Below are 14,308 nucleotides of genomic sequence, written 5' to 3'. Positions count from 1 at the left end.
GTAAAGTGCTTTGAGGCCCCCGAAAAGCGCTATATAAATGCAATCCATTATTATTATTATTATTATTATTATTATTATTATTATTATTATTATTATTATTATTATTATTATTATTCTCAGGATAAGGAGACAATGAGTGGTGAAGCTGTCAAAATTTAAGCCAAAGCCTGGCCTGTTTAACTCCCAATTCTGTTAATCTATGCTTTTGCCGCTGTACTCACGTTTTCAGTGCACCTGTATTAACACTAAGTCTCTCTCTCTCTGGTCCCACACTAAGCACATCAGCCAGTGTCCTTTTATGGGCGTGCAAAGTTGTCACACACACACCGCCACACAGACTCATGTTTTTCTGTTTCTCTCTTTCCTATTTCTACAGGCTAATCAAACTTTTGTTATTGACTTGAGGTCTGGCTCTTTGGCAGAGATTTAAAGTTATTTGCACCCTTGTAGGTGGGAAACATTGCGCTACTCTGGCAGAGAGATGTGTAGTGGAGACCACCGCCACTGACCAATATTTATTAGGGTGTGACGTAGGGCTGGGCCATATCATACCATTCACGTTAATACCGGTATAATGTTGGGCAACGACAAGAAAATGAAATATTGCGATAGAATATGGGTAAAACGCGTATGCGCAGTGCCTTTGTTTTCATACGCACATGGCGAAAAAGGCACGGCGGCGATGGAGAAATGACCATGGCCAAAGCGGACCGTTGAATGGAACGGATGAACCAGAATTGGTTTGTAAATGTAGGGCATTAACAGGGAGAGGTGGGCACAAGGAAATACTTTTCTTTCTTATTCTCATTTAAAATGTCTAGCTTTTAAAAAATAATTATCTGAATCTTACAACAAACGATTGATAGATTGATGCATATATACCATCAAAACAGTGTACATCACTGTCACAACAGCGTTTGTTTTCATTCAAAGGCTTTAAGATTTTTCCTATAATGGTGGGCCAGTCTCTAGTCAAAATGCCCGGGCCAATTTTCTGTCCCAGTCCAGACCTGTATGCAGCTCATCTGCAGTCTGGTGTTGCCTACATCTTCCTATTCAGAAGGCAGAATTTCTGAGTTCTGAGTACAATCGAAAGCACCACGACTGCAGTTTTTGAATGAAAATACATTGATGGGTTTTTTTGCACTAATAAAATTGTGGAGTTGTAAAGTATTTTGTCTAGTGTCAATTATATCGTCAGTTATATCGTTATTGCAAATTTTCAAATGTATATCGTGATAAATATTTTTGGTCATATCACCCTGCTCTAGTGTGACGCGAACTTGTGGACAGGTAATGAAAGCAAAATAATTGGAGAGATACTCCCGCTGCGTTTTACTGTCTAGCATAAGTGATCTCCTGCTTTTATTTACAGAGTACAGAGCTGCTGCTTTGCCGAGTGGATTTCTGGCTGCGGGCCGAGGACCCGATACAGCGGTGTATTTTAATTTGTTTTAACCTGGTGTAATCTGACATATTGTGGCGGCTGCGGCTGTCAATTTTGTTTGGGTTTTATTTTTAAAATTAAACCCATTTTAACCGACTGGTATACATGTGTGACCCGTGGGTCACACAGCAGATTTAGGAAATGGCCTTGAAACACTTCATTGTATCTTGATCACAAGTAATATACATCAGATTAAGTAGAGAGAGAAATTTAGAAAATCAAAGGGACAAAGGGAAACAAATAAACAATAAATAAATATAATTGTGCTTCTTTCTTTTATTTACAAAGCATGCTTTGCTATTATTACAAGGACTCCTTTGTTTCACCCACTTGGTATAAACTAAAATCCAGACATATACATACATGGAAAACAATATGCATATAACACATATTTAAAATAAATATTATAAATAATATTAAGTATTGAACTGACACAATTGACTGATGGATCATTCCCAGTCTGATGGAACAAGCATCACTTTTGGTTGTGGAGGCAGTAGTTGTACTTGATCCTGCAGTTGAAGTTGTAGTTGGGGTAGTGGTTGTAATTTCAGTGGTTGTAGTTGGGGTAGTGGTTGTGGTAGTTGAGGCAGTGGGTGTAGTTGGAGTGGTGGTTGTAGTTGGTGTAGTGGTTGTAGTTGTAGCCGTGGTTGTAGTTGGTGTAGTGGTTGTAGTTGTAGCCGTGGTTGTAGTTGTAGTTGGTGTAGTGGTTGTAGTTGTGGCCGTGGTTGTAGTTGGGGTGACGGTTGTAGTTGTGGTGGTTGTTTTTGAGGCGGATGTTGTAGTTGGGGTACTGGATGTAGCTGTAGTTGGGGCGGTGGTTATAGTTGGGGTAGTGGATGGAGTTGTAGTGATAGTAGTCGGGGTGGTGGTTGTAGTTGTAGCCGTGGTTGTAGTTGGGGTGGTGGTTGTAGTTGGTGTAGTGGTTGTAGTTGCAATGGTAGTTGTTGTTGAGGCGGAGGTTGTAGTTGGGATGCTTGTTGTTGAGCTGGTTGTTGTAGTTGGGATACTGGATGTAGCTGTAGTTGGGGCGGTGGTTGTAGTTGTACTGGTTGTAGTTGGGACTGTGGTTGTAGTTGTAATGGTTGTCGTTGGAGCGGTGGTTGTAGTTGTAGTGGTTGTCGTTGGAGCGGTGATTGTAGTTGTGGTGGTTGTTGTTGGGTTGATGGTTGTCGCTGGGGTGGTGGTTGTCGTAGCACTAGTTGTAGTTGGGGTGGTGGTTGTAGTTGCAGCGGTGGTTGTGGTTGTGGTTGTACTTGCGGCGGTGGTTGTAGTTGGGGTGGTGGTTGTGGTTGTTGTTGCGGCGGTGGTTGTAGTTGGGACGCTGGTTGTAGTTGGGGTGGTGGTTGTAGTTGCAGCGGTGGTTGTGGTTGTAGTTGCAGCGGTGGTTGTAGTTGGCACGGTGGTTGTAGTTGTTGTTGGGGTGGTTGTTGTAGTTGGGGTGGTGGTTGTAGTTGTAGCTGGGACGGTGGTTGTTTTCGCGGCGGTGGTTGTAGTTGCGACGGTGGTTGTTGTTGGGGTGGTGGTTGTAGTTGCGGCAGTGGTTGTGGTTGTAGTTGCGGCGGCTGTTGTAATTGGGGCGGTGGTTGTAGCTGGGGTGGTGGTTGTAGTTGTGGATGTGGTTGTAGTTGGGACAGTGGTTGTGGTTGCGGCGGAGGATGTAGTTGTAGCTGGGACGGTGGTTGTTGTTACAGCGGTGGTTGTAGTTGTGGCGGTTGTTGTAGTTGGGGCGGTGGTTGTGGTTGCGGCGGTGGTTGTAGTTGTAGCTGGAATCGTGGTTGTGGTTGCAGCGGTGGTTGTAGTTGCGGTAGTGGTTGTAGTTGTAGCTGGGATGGTGGTTGCAGCGGTGGTGGTGGTTGCGGCGGTGGTAGTAGTTGGGGTGGTGGTTGTAGTTGGGGTGGTTGTTGTAGTTGCGGCAGTTGTGGCAGTTTCCGCGGTGGTTGTAGTTGGGACGGTGGTTGTAGTTGTGGCAATTGTTGTAGCTGTAGCTGGGACGGTGGTTTTGGTTGCAGCAGTGGTTGTTATTTCGGCGGTGGTTGTAGTTGCGGCGGTTGTTGTAGTTGGGTTATTGGTGGTGGTTGTTGTTGGGGTGGTGCTTGTAGTTGCGGCAGTGGTTGTAGTTGGGACATTGGTTGTGGTTGCGGCGGTGGATGTAGTTGTGGCTGGGACGGTGGTTGTTGTTACAGCGGTGGTTGTAGTTGCGGCGGCTTTTGTAGTTGGGGCGGTGGTTGTAGCTGTTGGTGTGGTGGTGGGTGTAGTTGCGGTGGTTGTAGTTGCGGTGGTAGTAGTTGCGGTGGTTGTAGTTGCGGCGGTGGTTGTAGTTGGGATGGTGGTTGTGGTTGTAGTTGTAGCTGAGATGGTGGTTGTGGTTGCAGCGGTGGTTGTAGTTGCGGCGGTTGTTGTAGTTGGGTCATTGGTGGTGGTTGTTGTTGGGGTGGTGGTTGTAGTTGCGGCAGTGGTTGTAGTTGGGGTAGTGGTTGTGGTTGCGGCGGTGGATGTAGTTGTAGCTGGGACAGTGGTTGTTGTTACAGCGGTGGTTGTAGTTGCGGCGGTGGTTGTGCTTGTAGTTGGGGTGGTGGTTGTTGTTGGGGTGGTGGTTGTAGTTGTAGTTGGGGTGGTGGTTGTAGTTGTAGCTGGGGTGGTGGTTGTAGTTGTAGTTGGGGTGGTGGTTGTAGTTGTGTCCGTGGTTGTAGTTGTAGTTGGGGTGGTGGTTGTAGTTGTAGTTGGGGTGGTGGTTTTAGTTGTAGTTGGGGCAGCAGTTGTAGTTGGTGCTGCAGAACAGGCAACACCTGATACTGTACCAACGCTCTGCATGAAAGGTAGAGAACCCAGCATTGAAGCAGCTGCACACAGGTTTGCAGATGCGCAGCCGTAACCTGGATACGTGCCGGTGCTGCTTTTGACTACAGATGAAAAAGAAGAATTTCAGGATATGTTTTAAATTGGCTACTTTCCAGGAAGCTTAATATATTTCATGCAAAAAACAACTTAACAGCTTTTTAAAATTTTCCGCTCATTTATATGTCAGAAGTATCACAAAAGAATTTGAAATCATCTTTGATTGAAAACCGATGACACAACTGATACAACATAAAGACTTACTCGTTGATTGGAAGCATTGGTTCTCCACTCCCTGACACTGTAATGTGGAGGAGCACTGACCAGTGGAAGGGTCACAAAAGTTGCATACTCCACCATTATTTGACTGAGAAGCAGGATCTGAAACAGAAAAGAAGGCCATTTCATTTCAGAACAGAGACTCTTACAACATCAGATTATTGTTTTTATTTCTTTATATTATTCTTTTGTCATCAATGAGCAATGTAGTATTTAACTTACTTGGCAGAGTTACTGAGTTGCAGTTATCTGTGTTGCAGCATTGAGCAGAAGCCAGAGCACTTTGAAAACCCAGGTCGACTGAAAATGTCTGAGAGGTTACGGCTGGACACAGGGAGGAAGATGCACATGCCTTGTAGATTTGTGTGACCGGAGTTCCAGATGAAGTAGCTACAAAGGCAAAGTCCAGTTTGTTAATGTTGATGGAACACAAATAGCTTCACAGTGGATGTAATTTAGTGAAAATATTAAATATTATATGAGAAAACATTACCTAGAATGGTAGCTGTAACACACATTGGTTCCGATGAGGAGCATGTAAGTAGTGCTGTGCTTGAACATGCTGAATTTGTGCAGGTTTGGCACTGGAGGGCTCCAGCTGCAATCAGGAGAGGAATACAGAAATGATCATCACAATTTAAATATATAGCAAATAGGAGATGTTTTGAAAGTTCATATTGGGTTACAGCAGGTTACAGTTGAGTCAATACTACTCACTAACTTTGGAAAAAAATTACAATGTAAGATAAAAAAAGATTTAAAGCTTTAAATTAGACTCCCTTCTACCTGCAGGTGAAATGAGTGTAGTTACCTGTGGTGGAGAGTGCCCAGAGAAGAAACAGAGAAAACAGCAGCTTCATTGTGATGAACAGGTCAGTTCTGCAGATTAGTTTCCCTGGACTGTGATACTAAAGCTGAGGAGCAGCACTGCACTTTATACAGTGGGGCAAAAAAGTATTTAGTCAGCCACCGATTGTGCAAGTTCCCCCACTTAAAATGATGACAGAGGTCAGTAATTTGCACCAGAGGTACACTTCAACTGTGAGAGACAGAATGTGAAAAGAAAATCCATGAATTCACATGGTAGGATTTGTAAAGAATTTATTCGTAAATTAGGGTGGAAAATAAGTATTTGGTCACCTCAAACAAGGAAAATCTCTGGCTCTCACAGACCTGTAACTTCTTCTGTAAGAAGCTTTTCTGTCCCCCACTCGTTACCTGTATGAATGGCACCTGTTTGAACTCATCATCTGTATAAAAGACACCTGTCCACAGCCTCAAACAGTCAGACTCCAAACTCCGCCATGGCCAAGACCAAAGAGCTTTCGAAGGACACCAGGAAAAGTATTGTAGACCTGCACCAGACTGGGAAGAGTGAATCTACAATAGGCAAGCAGCTTGGTGTGAAAAAATCAACTGTGGGAGCAATCATCAGAAAATGGAAGACATACAAGACCACTGATAATCTCCCTCGATCTGGGGCTCCACGCAAGATCTCATCCCGTGGGGTCAAAATGATCATGAAAACGGTGAGCAAAGATCCCAGAACCACACGGGGGGACCTGGTGAATGACCTGCAGAGAGCTGGGACCAAAGTAACAAAGGTCACCATCAGTAACACACTACAACGGCAGGGAATCAAATCCCGCAGTGCCAGACGTGTTCCGCTGCTGAAGCCAGTGCATGTCCAGGCCCGTCTGAAGTTTGCCAGAGAGCACATGGATGATACAGCAGAGGATTGGGAGAATGTCATGTGGTCAGATGAAACCAAAGTAGAACTTTTTGGTATAAACTCAACTCGTCGTGTTTGGAGGAAGAAGAATACTGAGTTGCATCCCAAGAACACCATACCTACTGTGAAGCATGGGGGTGGAAACATCATGCTATGGGGCTGTTTTTCTGCCAAGGGGACAGGACGACTGATCCGTGTTAAGGACAGAATGAATGGGGCCATGTATCGTGAGATTTTGAGCCAAAACCTCCTTCCATCAGTGAGAACTTTGAAGATGAAACGAGGCTGGGTCTTCCAACATGACAATGATCCAAAACACACCGCCCGGGCAACAAAGGAGTGGCTCCGTAAGAAGCATTTGAAAGTCCTGGAGTGGCCTAGCCAGTCTCCAGACCTCAACTCCATAGAAAATCTGTGGCGGGAGTTGAAAGTCCATGTTGCTCGGCGACAGCCCCAAAACATCACTGCTCTCGAGAAGATCTGCATGGAGGAATGGGCCAAAATACCAGCTACTGTGTGTGCAAACCTGGTAAAGACCTATAGTAAACGTTTGACCTCTGTTATTGCCAACAAAGGTTATGTTACAAAGTATTGAGTTGTATTTTTGTTATTGACCAAATACTTATTTTCCACCCTGATTTACGAATAAATTCTTTACAAATCCTACCATGTGGATTCATGGATTTTCTTTTTCACATTCTGTCTCTCACAGTTGAAGTGTACCTCTGGTGCAAATTACTGACCTCTGTCATCATTTTAGGTGGGGGAACTTGCACAATCGGTGGCTGACTAAATACTTTTTTGCCCCACTTTATATACTGAACAGGTGACATCAGGTTTGGGTGTGTTTACATTTTTACAGCATGATCATTCATACAGTCAAGTCTTCTTTCGTCAAATCATGATGTCAAAGCATCTTACCACGCCTTTCTTCTTCAATTAAACAACAAGTATTCATGCATCAAAACAAGCTCAGAAATTTTCTTTTACGTTGTTAACTTTTCATTAAATAAGAATGACTTCATGTCCTGTTTCATGAGTCATAATTGACACAACTTAGATTTTTGGTAAATGGTAAATGGACTTCTTGCACAATGGTCCATCATTTATCGCAGGAGTTACGTTTTGGAAACAGCCTGCGACAGATTAAATCTGCAAAGTAGCCAGCTTTATTTTTTAAAAATATTATAGATGTTTTAAGGCTGTAAAACCCCTCATTACACACTTTATACACTGAGTTTTTTTGAGTTTATTATATTATTTATCATTTCTAGTCTTTGGTTTCTTTGTTAGAGTTCTGTCTTGTGGTTTATGTCTCTGTGTAATCCTTAGTTGCTGTCTCCCCTGTCTGCTATATCCCCGTGTCCAGTCAGTGTCTGCCCTGGTCCCACGTCTCTGTTCCCTCTGTTGTAGTGCCTGCCTGTGAGTCTGTAGCTGTGTCCCAAAACGTCGGTTGCATCCTCCGGAGGCCGCATTTGAAGGCCAATTACGTCACAGTCAGGCGACGAAGGCTGTCCCAAATCGTCGACTCCTTCAAATGCGGCCAACAAATGCGTCCTTCATTTCCCCGAATTTGAAGGATGGGTCGGGTGTGTCCTTCGTGGCCCACCATATCCCAGAATTCATAGCGCGGCCCAGCAAAATTTCAGCTGCCAACAATGGCGGCTGCTGCTAAGTTTTAAAATTAGTCTTATTACTCTTTCTGGGTCACAAAATAAACTTAAAACATATTTTCAGGCGAGATGTAGCTGTGTAAATCTCAAATATCTGCTTGATTTATCAAGACATCGCATATTTGAAAAAGTGCGCCGACGTTTTCGGAGACGTCTGTTACCCACCCGCTCGATAGCAAGCCGGGGGGTGCAGTGGTCACTCGAGCCGGCAAGAACAGCGGACTCGCGGCTTCATCGTTTTCAGATCCCCGCTCTTTTGCTACTCAGGTTAAACATGATATATAAGTCACTCAGATAACTTAAAAATGTAATTGTTTGCCTTTTTTTCTGTGTTTTATTTGTTCCTGAGTAAATCGGTTTGGCTGTGATTAAAGTTATAGTTTTTACACAGCTGAATAAACGTCAAGCAGACAACTGATTATCAGAAGTGTGACATCAAATGGTGCAAGTAAAGTGGTGCTTGACCACTAGCTATTAACGTGTGTCCCTAGTGCTCGCGGTGGCCAACCGAATTAACCCTCTCGCCCAAGGACAATGTCCCGCATCCGGAACAGAGGGGAGGCATAACCCTCAGAACATTTTGCGCCCCTAGGAAGTCCAACTTCCCGTCCTAAGTACTTTAAATAACTCTGGAAGCATCACTGTGGACTCTAACCGCCAGTTTATTATCTGATGCCCGGGTCCCACCCTATAATCAATATGGGAATAAAATTCCCTGACCAAATGTCCTAATCTAATCTCAAAGTAAACGAAAAAAGAAGTAGCAAGAGCATGAAAAAACGATACCAACATGAGGTTGTTGACGAACTGGTGGTGAACGAGAGTCTAGGTGGAGCTTAAATCCTCAACCTGATTACCCAGAATCAGCCTCAGGTGTACAGGAGTGCAGGAGAGATGATGGCTCCGCCCAGGGGTGGAGACCAAGGAACTCGGGTGAATGATGGAACTTTCCAGTCAAACCTCAAGGTCCTGACAGAGGATCATTGCCTTATTGTATAAGTGTATAAACTCTATAACATTTAAGTACTAAAGGCTGGACAATAGAGAATGCTGCAAAATATCACTCAGATTTGTGGTGGAGAGTTCCCTGCCCTCCTCCCAGAAGATGACCCTGCTGATGGTCATGAAAACTGTACAGAGGATTGTAAGCAGCAGCCTCCCCAGCACCAAATGCATGTGAGATAGGTGAGTCCTGAGAACTGCCCCTGATAAGCAGAGCTGGTTTTTGTCCCTTTCATAAGCTCAGGTTTGGGCAATTAGGTATTCTCTGGAGCGCACCTGAAGCTGCGAGTGCTTGGTCCGAGCCGGGCAAGTTGGCACTTTTAACTTCTTTTATGGACGCTAGCCTTCTGTTAGAACGGTAGGTCATAGCAAATGGACCACTTGAGGTCTGGCTCTTTGGCAGAGATTTAAAGTTATTTGCACCCTTGTAGGTAGGTGGGAAACATTGCGCTACTCTGGCAGAGAGATGTGTAGTGGAGTCCACCGCCACTGACCAATATTTATTAGGGTGTGACGTAGGGCGGGGCCATATCATACCATTCACGTTAATACCAGTATAATGTTGGGCAACGACAAGAAAATGAAATATCGCAATAGAATATGGGTAAAACGCGTATGCGCAGTGCCTTTGTTTTCATACGCACATAGCGAAAAAGGCACGGCGGCGATGGAGAATGACAAGGGCCAAAGCGGACCGTTGAATGGAACGGATGAACCAGAATTGGTTTGTAAAAATGCTGGAACTTCAGTGGTGTGGAACTGGTTTAGCTTTCGTCCTCCGGATACACAACAAAGCACTATTTTTGGTAGAGCATGCTAGCGGACCGTGGTTATTACCATGTTTTTTGGAAAATATGGCACACTTAAAATCAATCCTTTGATTTTTCTGAAATATAAATCTAGAAATATATATCTTATAATCCCGTGTGCCTTATGTTTGAATTCTGGTTGTGTTTACTGACTGATGTTTTAGTACGACTTTGCTAAGCTACAAACCTGCACCACTTGATGGATTGTCAGAGCATTATGGCTATCGTAGGCAGGAGCCTCGCGGAGTGATATGTACTGTGCTTCAACATAATGTTACCGTATTGCGTGTATATAAGCTCTTTTTAAGTTTTGTGGATATTATACACGGTTATGCTGAGGATATGTTGGCTAATTTCCACTGGAAATGCCTTTTGATTAAACTGTCAGCAAGGAATTTGCATTTGCACTGTTACATTTTTATATAACTTTAATGTAAAAAACAGCTGCTTGTTTAAGTGAAAATACATTGATGGGTTTTTTTGCACTAATAAAATTGTGGAGTTGTAAAGTATTTTGTCTAGTGTCAATTATATCGTCAGTTATATCGTTATCGCAAATTTTCAAATGTATATCGTGATAAATATTTTTGGTCATATCACCCTGCTCTAGTGTGACGCGAACTTGTGGACAGGTAATGAAAGCAAAATAATTGGAGAGATACTCCCGCTGCGTTTTACTGTCTAGCATAAGTGATCTCCTGCTTTTATTTACAGAGTACAGAGCTGCTGCTTTGCCGAGTGGATTTCTGGCTGCGGGCCGAGGACCCGATACAGCGGTGTATTTTAATTTGTTTTAACCTGGTGTAATCTGACATATTGTGGCGGCTGCGGCTGTCAATTTTGTTTGGGTTTTATTTTTAAAATTAAACCCATTTTAACCGACTGGTATACATGTGTGACCCGTGGGTCACACAGCAGATTTAGGAAATGGCCTTGAAACACTTCATTGTATCTTGATCACAAGTAATATACAGCAGATTAAGTAGAGAGAGAAATTTAGAAAATCAAAGGGACAAAGGGAAACAAATAAACAATAAATAAATATAATTGTGCTTCTTTCTTTTATTTACAAAGCATGCTTTGCTATTATTACAAGGACTCCTTTGTTTCACCCACTTGGTATAAACTAAAATCCAGACATATACATACATGGAAAACAATATGCATATAACACATATTTAAAATAAATATTATAAATAATATTAAGTATTGAACTGACACAATTGACTATGCCAACAAACAAAGAAGTCTTGCATACTTATTCCAAGTCTGCTTCAACAATACTCTATTACCTTTTTTCATGGACTTCAGTTTAACAGTGATTTCTAAACAACTCAAATCTCGAAAAGGTTTGTGACATCATATGTTTTTTTGTTTGTTTTTGTGTTATTCAGACTTCAATGAAAGGTAAAGAGAAGGAGTCCAAGCAGCAGATGGATCATTCCCAGTCTGATGGAACAAGCATCACTTTTGGTTGTGGAGGCAGTAGTTGTACTTGATCCTGCAGTTGAAGTTGTAGTTGGGGTAGTGGTTGTAATTTCAGTGGTTGTAGTTGGGGTAGTGGTTGTGGTAGTTGAGGCAGTGGGTGTAGTTGGAGTGGTGGTTGTAGTTGGTGTAGTGGTTGTAGTTGTAGCCGTGGTTGTAGTTGGTGTAGTGGTTGTAGTTGTAGCCGTGGTTGTAGTTGTAGTTGGTGTAGTGGTTGTAGTTGTGGCCGTGGTTGTAGTTGGGGTGACGGTTGTAGTTGTGGTGGTTGTTTTTGAGGCGGAAGTTGTAGTTGGGGTACTGGATGTAGCTGTAGTTGGGGCGGTGGTTATAGTTGGGGTAGTGGATGGAGTTGTAGTGATAGTAGTCGGGGTGGTGGTTGTAGTTGTAGCCGTGGTTGTAGTTGGGGTGGTGGTTGTTGTTGAGGCGGTGGTTGTAGTTGGAGCGGTGGTTGTTGTTGAGGCGGTGGTTGTAGTTGGGGTGGTGGTTGTAGTTGGTGTAGTGGTTGTAGTTGCAATGGTAGTTGTTGTTGAGGCGGAGGTTGTAGTTGGGATGCTTGTTGTTGAGCTGGTTGTTGTAGTTGGGATACTGGATGTAGCTGTAGTTGGGGCGGTGGTTGTAGTTGTACTGGTTGTAGTTGGGACTGTGGTTGTAGTTGTAATGGTTGTCGTTGGAGCGGTGGTTGTAGTTGTAGTGGTTGTCGTTGGAGCGGTGATTGTAGTTGTGGTGGTTGTTGTTGGGTTGATGGTTGTCGCTGGGGTGGTGGTTGTCGTAGCACTAGTTGTAGTTGGGGTGGTGGTTGTAGTTGCAGCGGTGGTTGTGGTTGTACTTGCGGCGGTGGTTGTAGTTGGGGTGGTGGTTGTGGTTGTTGTTGCGGCGGTGGTTGTAGTTGGGACGCTGGTTGTAGTTGGGGTGGTGGTTGTAGTTGCAGCGGTGGTTGTGGTTGTAGTTGCAGCGGTGGTTGTAGTTGGCACGGTGGTTGTAGTTGTGGTTGCGGCGGTCGTTGTAGTTGGGGTGGTGGTTGTGGTTGTAGTTGCAGCGGTGGTTGTAGTTGTTGTTGGGGTGGTTGTTGTAGTTGTGGTGGTGGTTGTAGTTGTAGCTGGGACGGTGGTTGTTTTCGCGGCGGTGGTTGTAGTTGCGACGGTGGTTGTTGTTGGGGTGGTGGTTGTAGTTGCGGCAGTGGTTGTGGTTGTAGTTGCGGCGGCTGTTGTAATTGGGGCGGTGGTTGTAGCTGGGGTGGTGGTTGTAGTTGTGGATGTGGTTGTAGTTGGGACAGTGGTTGTGGTTGCGGCAGAGGATGTAGTTGTAGCTGGGACGGTGGTTGTTGTTACAGCGGTGGTTGTAGTTGTGGCGGTTGTTGTAGTTGGGGCAGTGGTTGTGGTTGCGGCGGTGGTTGTAGTTGTAGCTGGGATCGTGGTTGTGGTTGCAGCTGTGGTTGTAGTTGCGGCAGTTGTTGTAGTTGGCGCGGTGGTTGTAGTTGTCGTTGGGGTGGTTATTGTAGTTGCGGTAGTGGTTGTAGTTGTAGCTGGGATGGTGGTTGCAGCGGTGGTGGTGGTTGCGGCGGTGGTAGTAGTTGGGGTGGTGGTTGTAGTTGGGGTGGTTGTTGTAGTTGCGGCAGTTGTGGCAGTTTCCGCGGTGGTTGTAGTTGGGACGGTGGTTGTAGTTGTGGCAATTGTTGTAGCTGTAGCTGGGACGGTGGTTTTGGTTGCAGCAGTGGTTGTTATTTCGGCGGTGGTTGTAGTTGCGGCGGTTGTTGTAGTTGGGTTATTGGTGGTGGTTGTTGTTGGGGTGGTGCTTGTAGTTGCGGCAGTGGTTGTAGTTGGGACATTGGTTGTGGTTGCGGCGGTGGATGTAGTTGTGGCTGGGACGGTGGTTGTTGTTACAGCGGTGGTTGTAGTTGCGGCGGCTTTTGTAGTTGGGGCGGTGGTTGTAGCTGTTGGTGTGGTGGTGGGTGTAGTTGCGGTGGTTGTAGTTGCGGTGGTAGTAGTTGCGGTGGTTGTAGTTGCGGCGGTGGTTGTAGTTGGGATGGTGGTTGTGGTTGTAGTTGTAGCTGAGATGGTGGTTGTGGTTGCAGCGGTGGTTGTAGTTGCGGCGGTTGTTGTAGTTGGGTCATTGGTGGTGGTTGTTGTTGGGGTGGTGGTTGTAGTTGCGGCAGTGGTTGTAGTTGGGGTAGTGGTTGTGGTTGCGGCGGTGGATGTAGTTGTAGCTGGGACGGTGGTTGTTGTTAAAGCGGTGGTTGTAGTTGCGGCGGTGGTTGTGCTTGTAGTTGGGGTGGTGGTTGTTGTTGGGGTGGTGGTTGTAGTTGTAGTTGGGGTGGTGGTTGTAGTTGTAGCTGGGGTGGTCGTTGTAGTTGTAGTTGGGGCAGCAGTTGTAGTTGGTGCTGCAGAACAGGCAACACCTGATACTGTACCAACGCTCTGCATGAAAGGTAGAGAACCCAGCATTGAAGCAGCTGCACACAGGTTTGCAGATGCGCAGCCGTAACCTGGATACGTGCCGGTGCTGCTTTTGACTGCAGATGAAAAAGAAGAATTTCAGGATATGTTTTAAATTGGCTACTTTCCAGGAAGCTTAATATATTTCATGCAAAAAACAACTTAACAGCTTTTTAAAATTTTCCGCTCATTTATATGTCAGAAGTATCACAAAAGAATTTGAAATCATCTTTGATTGAAAACCGATGACACAACTGATACAACATAAAGACTTACTCGTTGATTGGAAGCATTGGTTCTCCACTCCCTGACACTGTAATGTGGAGGAGCACTGACCAGTGGAAGGGTCACAAAAGTTGCATACTCCACCATTATTTGACTGAGAAGCAGGATCTGAAACAGAAAAGAAGGCCATTTCATTTCAGAACAGAGACTCTTACAACATCAGATTATTGTTTTTATTTCTTTATATTATTCTTTTGTCATCAATGAGCAATGTAGTATTTAACTTACTTGGCAGAGTTACTGAGTTGCAGTTATCTGTGTTGCAGCATTGAGCAGAAGCCAGAGCACTTTGAAAACCCAGGTCGACTGAAAATGTCTGAGAGGTT

At 44.6% G+C, this 14,308-nt stretch overlaps 1 protein-coding gene across 1 annotated transcript; it reads right to left on the bottom strand.

The window, feature by feature from the left end:
- Nucleotides 1-1,997: 1,997 nt before the first annotated feature.
- Nucleotides 1,998-5,451, bottom strand: LOC143413338 (uncharacterized). The gene is made up of 7 exons (XM_076876168.1): nucleotides 5,376-5,451; nucleotides 5,058-5,162; nucleotides 4,787-4,954; nucleotides 4,550-4,666; nucleotides 2,984-4,350; nucleotides 2,425-2,645; nucleotides 1,998-2,250 (listed from the first exon to the last, which is right to left on the bottom strand). The coding sequence occupies exons 1-7, from the start codon at nucleotides 5,422-5,424 to the stop codon at nucleotides 1,998-2,000; spliced, it is 2,280 nt and encodes a 759-aa protein (XP_076732283.1). The 5' UTR covers nucleotides 5,425-5,451.
- Nucleotides 5,452-14,308: the final 8,857 nt, after the last annotated feature.

This window comes from Maylandia zebra, linkage group LG17 (assembly GCF_041146795.1).
Source record: "Maylandia zebra isolate NMK-2024a linkage group LG17, Mzebra_GT3a, whole genome shotgun sequence".
NCBI classification, from domain to species: Eukaryota; Metazoa; Chordata; class Actinopteri; order Cichliformes; family Cichlidae; genus Maylandia; species Maylandia zebra.
This window is presented reverse-complemented; position numbering and strand designations above follow the sequence as displayed.

Bases quoted from the DNA above. Each gene is read 5' to 3' on its own strand.
- LOC143413338 (XM_076876168.1), bottom strand. From the start codon at position 5,424: ATGAAGCTGCTGTTTTCTCTGTTTCTTCTCTGGGCACTCTCCACCACA. The intron at 4,955-5,057 runs GTAATGTTTTCT...TTGCCTTTGTAG, and splicing joins TGTTACAGCTACCATTCTAG to CTACTTCATCTGGAACTCCG. The intron at 4,667-4,786 runs GTAAGTTAAATA...TTTCTGTTTCAG, and splicing joins CAACTCAGTAACTCTGCCAA to ATCCTGCTTCTCAGTCAAAT.